The 6,616-nt window shown below is 41.7% G+C and overlaps 1 protein-coding gene across 5 annotated transcripts; it reads right to left on the bottom strand.

The window, feature by feature from the left end:
- Nucleotides 1–594: 594 nt before the first annotated feature.
- POP4 (POP4 homolog, ribonuclease P/MRP subunit) lies at nt 595–6,065 on the bottom strand. Of its 5 annotated transcripts, none has more exons than XM_005289860.5 (7): nt 5,927–6,065; nt 5,347–5,399; nt 3,096–3,319; nt 2,348–2,425; nt 2,073–2,134; nt 1,482–1,583; nt 595–1,041 (listed from the first exon to the last, which is right to left on the bottom strand). In XM_005289860.5, the coding sequence occupies exons 1-7, from the start codon at nt 5,931–5,933 to the stop codon at nt 905–907; spliced, it is 663 nt and encodes a 220-aa protein (XP_005289917.1). In that variant the 5' UTR covers nt 5,934–6,065; the 3' UTR covers nt 595–904. The 5 variants fall into 5 exon arrangements, with proteins under 5 accessions (XP_005289917.1, XP_023959903.1, XP_008165209.1 ...); XM_024104135.3 differs by having other exon boundaries at nt 3,096–3,312; nt 5,255–5,399; nt 5,927–6,029; XM_008166987.4 differs by having other exon boundaries at nt 3,096–3,312; nt 5,927–6,026.
- Between the last annotated feature and the right edge of the window lie 551 nt (nt 6,066–6,616).

The following is a 6,616-nucleotide window of genomic DNA, read 5'->3' as shown; positions in this document are numbered from 1 at the left end:
GAGCCAGAGTGGGTGATCTGGCAGAGTAGACATGAGAAATTTAATGAAGTGACAAGTCACACCACAGTGAGAAGGCACAGGCTATAGTGATATTCTTTGCAGCTAGAAAGAGTGCGCTATGCATTTATACTTCCCTCATCTGTATGTTGTTTGTAAGCACTGGTATGTGTCACAGATAGGTCAAAATAAAACGGATCAGATGAAACAGTCGCTCCTGGTATAGGAGAAAATAGTTTGCACAAAGCAAGTGTATAAAATTTAAATCATAAAAAAATATTGTGTTTACATCACCAAATGGTGATTATACTGTAAAAACCTTGAGTCTTTTATGTTCTTATAAGCACTGTAATATGTATGGAAGCCAAACCACAGAATTAAAAAAAAAGTTGTAAACAAGATTTAATTCATTTTCTGTATGGTAAATTCCTCCATATAACCCTGTCTGTCCATGAAACATGTCATGGAGACAACTTTTAACATCAGGAATTGGGATTCATACATGTTCCACAGTCTGATTTGCCTGAAAATATGTAAATCGAGACATTTATTATGCACACTAAACCAACACAATTAAAGTTATATTAAGTCAAGCAATAATTGGGAAAAGGATTTTATTTTGACAAACAAAGTGATGGGAATCACCACAAATATTAGTTTACTATTAAAAAAATATATATAGTTATACACTATATTTTCAATAAATGAAATATTGACATATTACTGCAATTTGAGGATTTTGGGAGACCACCTAGTACATAAAACAGATGTAACTTAAATGTTTCTTGTAACTCATATTTCTGTATAAAGAAGTACTTTAGAAGATGTAGAATTCCATATGTTCTTGTTTTTTAACTTGATTTTCAGTTTATGAACAAAGCCCCAATATCTTTGAATTTCCTTAAAATCACAAGTCAATAGTTCCTTTTGCTTTGAACTTCTTTGCAGAACGCTCACTTGCTCTAAGCTGGAACTTGCTACCATAGATGTGGGAAATAAAGCCATCAACCTCCAGGCTAAATACATTGTTAATCTTGGGAATAACTGAAAGAGAAGTTGAAGAGGGAACAAAAACAAAACCAAAAAAACCCGATCAGTAATGTATTGTAAATCTCTGTCCTTCAAGGTTCTGGTACTTTGGCATGACTAAGTTTTCAAAGGCCCTTCTTCAAGAATTCCAATGTTTAAAAGCATCCAATGTTTTGAAACATCCTATTAGTATGTCGCAAAGAGCATCAAAAGTGACAATCAGATCAACAAGAACAATCTGCTTCTGGTATCTCTTTTGCTATTTTCATGAAGCCAATCTGTTCTGGTGAGAATTCTGTTCAACAAGAACATGGCTGCATGATTTTTATTAATAAGTACTATGCAGCCTACACTGCCACTTAGGCTTACAAAGAAAGCATCAGATGAATAATGTGCAAAAGTAATATTTCTGACTACTCAAAATGTGAAAGGTACAGAAAACTTGTACTACATACCTTTTAATTTATCTTCTTTAGTGATAATTTTGAAAATATGCTTCATTTCCTGTAGAATAATTCCTGTGATCCCAACATAAGAGGGACATTTTGATTTAGTTACTAAAAAAACAAAAACAAAAAACAAACAGATGTATCAGTGGAAGAATTTGCAAATGAAAATGATCTATATTGTAGCTTAATAATTTTAAAAGATAGCTTATAGTAATTCAGAATAAATATACCTAATTCTGCTATGAAGTCAAACTAATACTAGTAGCAATCACATAGCTATTGGTGGCTGTGCATATTAACAACAAATTCTAACAAAGGAGGGTTTCCACAAGTACTTAAATGAAGTATTGGGGTTGAGTCTGGGAAGGGGAATAAGTCAAATAATAATTTGGTCTCAATATGTGACCCCAAAGTAGATAATATTTGGAGAGTTTACAAAAGTACTAAGACTACAGAAATAGCAGTTAAAATGTGTGTTTGTGGCAGAAGTTAAGGGAAAGGAAAATGTAGGTTTAGAAACAGAAAGTATAGGGTGATTGTTACCCCATAGGGCTTTGAAAGAAGCCTTCAAAAAAAAAAGAATGGAAAAAGTAATACCTGTAACAATAGCTCCATGGAGATCAGCTTTTAGCAATTTGGCCTGAATCATCTGTGGTTGTCTTAAAACAAAACAAAAAAAACATTTAAAAAAAAAAATCTATATTTACAATAAATATCTATGGTGTTAAAGTCAGTACACTTTTGTATTTATAAAAATATAGAAATACATGCTTGTTTGAAAGATAATTTTGCATAATGTTTTTAAAGACTATTATATTACCATAAGTATAAACAATCTAGACCCTACATGTTTTTAAATAAACTGAACTTACGCATCTGGTCTGAGTCCATTACACAGATCCCTGATGTACTGTTTCCAGAGTTCATGTAATGGTTGAAACAACTCATATCTACAATAGTCAGCAAGAGACAAAAAAAGATTATATGGTATCTTTTCAGAAGGTTGTATGATACAACATGACAGCTTAACTACTAACCAATCTATACTTTACATACAAAGTTAGAACTTGTTTCTTTGAGTATCTCACGAAGTTGTTAGCTATACAATACAACATTCCAAGCTGTAAGATTACTTACTCTAAAAAGAGGTTTCTAATGTACATCACATAAGATGTTGCATTTTACGTCCCGAGAAACTCCTACTCTTGTATTCTCTGTCTACTTCATTTCCCAACTATGGTTGCAAAGAGGATGCATTTTAATAAAATCATTTCATGCACTGTGAGATACTAAGTCTGGTCACTATCAGGGACCTGTGGCTTCATATAGTAATTTGATACTGACTTCTCACCATATTTAGATTTACAAAACACAAAAAGAAGGCAATGTCAGTGCTATTCACAATACACAGTAGACATCTATAAAATAAAAATAAAGAACTGTCCTCGCATGGCCAAATGTCATAAGCCACACAGAACTGACCTAACTTAACAAAATATTAAGAGTACTAATTAATAACTGTTAGCACCAATACATACATGTTGCTGCACGTACACGGCTTTCAACAACCTTTCAACTTTTACTAATAAGTCACAAAAAGAAAGCCTTTTAAGTTCTTACTTTTGCTGTTCTGGTTTAACTTCAAAGAGCCGCATTTCTCTCCTCTGCTTGGCAGAAAACCCTTTAGTTTTCTTCCTTTTTTCCTTTTTCCTTCTTTTAGCACAATGCTCAAGAACTACAGCTTTTCGGGTTAGCTTATCCTGGATGGCTTCATCTTTCAGTCGTGGCATACTACGCTTCAGAAAGGCATTTACAAAAGCTTCGGCCTCTTTTGATCCTTGAGGCTCCAAAATAAAAGTTGTTAAAGTTAAGAATATCACTGACTAGTATCTCATCAGTAGTTGATACCACTGATATTAAATACATGTTAATGTACCATGAAAAACTGATAATATTCTAGATACTTAAGTCAATTGTATTTCCATAAAACATTTCCACACTGACCCACCAAAGTGCCTCAAAATCCTTAACTGAGGGGACTAACTCTAGAGTTGTGATGGTAGTTTAGTTTCCATGGCCATTCCATCATCCTTTTATCTGAGAAGGCTAAATGGGTGCCATATTAGTGCTCACTGTGACTATATTTTGTGACATGGAAGACTATTCATTAGACATTAGCTATGAGAAGAAAATGATTGCACAGAGGCTTGTGTACAACAGATTGGCTTCACTTATTTGAACTGAGTCAGCTTAAAGAAGTAGGGCCCTACCAAATTCACGGCCATGAAAAACACGTCACGGGCCGTGAAATCTGGTGTTTTGTGTGCTTTTTAATCCTACACTATACAGATTTCACAGGGGAGACCAGCGTTTCTCAAATTGGGGGCCCTGACCCAGAAGGGAGTTACGGGGCGGTTACAAGGTTATTTTAGGGGGGCGGTAAAGGTATTGCCACCCTTACTGCTGCGTTGCCTTCAGAGCTGGGCAGCTGGAGAACAGCAGCTATTGGCCAGGTGCCCAGCTCTGACGGCAGCGCCCCGCCAGCAGCAGCGCAGAAGTAAGGGTGGCAATACCATACCATGCCATCCTTACTTCTGCACTGCTGCTTTCAGAGCTGGGTAGCCAAAGAGTGGCAGCTGCTGACTGAGGGCCCAGCTTTGCAGGCAGCAGTACAAAACTAAGGGCTCCCAGCCAGCAGCCACCTCTCTCCAGTTGCCCAGCTCTGAAGGCAGTGCCGCCATCAGCAGCAGTAAGGGTAGCAATACTGCAATCCCCCCTACAATAACCTTGTGACATCCCCCCCACCACCACACACAACTCCTTTTTGGATCAGGGCCCCTACAATTACACCACTGTGAAATTTCAGATTTAAATAGCTGAAATCATGAAATTTACAATTTTTTAAATCCTATGACCATGATATTGACCAAAATGGACCTTGAATTTGGTAGGACCTACAAATAAGCTATCAGTAATCAGACAAATCTGACTTTGTTACTGACTTTAACAGGTGACTTAAAGCAAAAGAGTTCATATGCTACTAAAAATTCTGATCTCTCCAGTTCCAAACTCACTCTTAAGAGCAAATATTCCCATTTTCATGCAAACATCCTAATAATTGTAAAAAGAAAAATACAGATAAGACAGCAATTTGTGCAGGAAGAGTGTTGTCCAAGTTTCTCCCCTGAACGCTCCACAGATTTTAAAGAATCTATTTCAAACAGAAACCATTATTTTCAGAGATATGTAACACAGCTGCTTCAAGCTATATCTGCTTGAAAGTTTCCATGTAAACATAAAACATATATATATATACACACACACACACATACACACAATGTATAGAAAAGAAAAAAAAATTAAGGCCCCGCACCTGTGTTGAGAACCATTGTCTCTAATTGGGCTCAACATAGGTGCAGGGTCTTGCCTGCATAGATCAAGTTGAAGCACTGAGGCCTCGAGAACGAACACGTTGTTAAAAAAACTTTGTGGAAAAATAGTTTAAAAAATTCTAAATACCATCTTGAATCACATGCAGTCAGGTTTCGGAGTCTGTGATTTTAAACTGGCTCATAACTCTAAAATGATCAAAATGTCTTTTGCTAGGCCAAAGTAGAAACAATATTAGTGCTTGCTGAATGGCGCTGGCCAAAACGCCAAGACTAGAATTCAATTCTAACATTATCTTGACTAACCTCCCTGTAGGAGATGAAAATTATCCTGACCAAGGTTTTAGATCAAATGGACAATTTGAAGAAGAACAAACAGTATTAACTCACGTTACCAGCTGCAAAGGAGATGCGGATTGTATGTGCACAGTCCAGCTCTCACATTCTCTATATTAGCAGCTAACAGTTAAAGTAGCTGATACCTGGAGATCCAATAGCTTTGCAGCCTGCGGCGGTAGCTTACTGTAAATCACACCTGGAACACACAGGAACACACGGCTCTGTTAGCAGGGGCACCCCCTTTCCCCACACCAGCTTAGCGAGTCTGCTTCCCCGCCTGGGGGCCAACAGCTGACGCTTCCGAGGGCGGCGAAGGCCGCCGCCGCCTCCCCCGCGCACTGTACAATCCCCGGGCACCTAGCGGGGCTCGAACGGCGCCGGGGTCTGACCGGGCTGCGACCCGCCCCCAGCCCATGCCCAAGGGCGGCAGAGAGCTCGGGGCCAAGGGTTGCGCGGTCCGGGGACACCCACCGCGAGCACCGCCGGGGCGGCGCTGAGCAATGCCGCTCGCCCCTCAGCGGAGCGGGGCTGAAGGCAAACGGGGCAGGAGGGGGGGTTAACCCCTCGGCGCACTGTACTGAAACACGCGGCGAGCCCGCGGAGCGGCCGCTGTCTGCCTCAGGTACCGCTCGGAGCCGGGCGGAGGGGACACCGGCCCACGTGACTGGGGGCGAGAACGGGGCTAGAGAACCCGCTCAATGGACCAGCCCCCCGCGCACTTACTCTCCATCTTGGTAACTAGGCAGCGCTTCCGGCTCCCCCCGATGAAGTCAAGACGCTGCGACTGAACCCGGAGGCGGCCCGACGCGCGTCAAAGCCCGTCTCCGAAAGGAACGCGCATGCGTAGCAGCTGGGGGGAGGGGCCGCACCAACTGGTGCGCGCGCACAAACACCCACGAGGAGTACGCACCCTGCAGCGCAACAGCCTCGCTGGGGGCTTTGTCCCTTCGGCCAACACAAGCCAAGCGCATGCGCCCGTGTATCTCGACCTATCGCCACCCACATGGCGCGCACGCGCTGCAACCTAGGAGCCGGCGGTTACTGCAGGAGGGCGCATACGCGTTGCTCTGCGCTGAACCCAGCCCTCTGCCAACAACATCCAGTGTTAACTAGCCTCTCATCAATACACCCGGTGTCACCCAGCCCTGTGTCAATACACCCAGTTAGCCAGCCCCTCACCAATACACCCAGTGTCACCAAACCCTACACCCACACATCCACTCTCACTAACCCCCACCCATATACTCAGTGTCAGCCCACCACTCACCCATGCACCCAGTGCCAGCCTAGCTTCTCACTAATACACCTAGTGGCAGCCCCTGCACTCACCAATACAGCCACTGTTCACCCACCCACTCACTAGTACAACAACTGTCAGCCCACTTACTCACCAGTTCAGCTACTGATAGCCCC

Source organism: Chrysemys picta, chromosome 14, assembly GCF_011386835.1.
Source record: "Chrysemys picta bellii isolate R12L10 chromosome 14, ASM1138683v2, whole genome shotgun sequence".
NCBI lineage: Eukaryota > Metazoa > Chordata > Testudines > Emydidae > Chrysemys > Chrysemys picta.
Note: the sequence above shows the minus strand (reverse complement) of the source record. Positions and strands in the feature narration are given on the sequence as shown.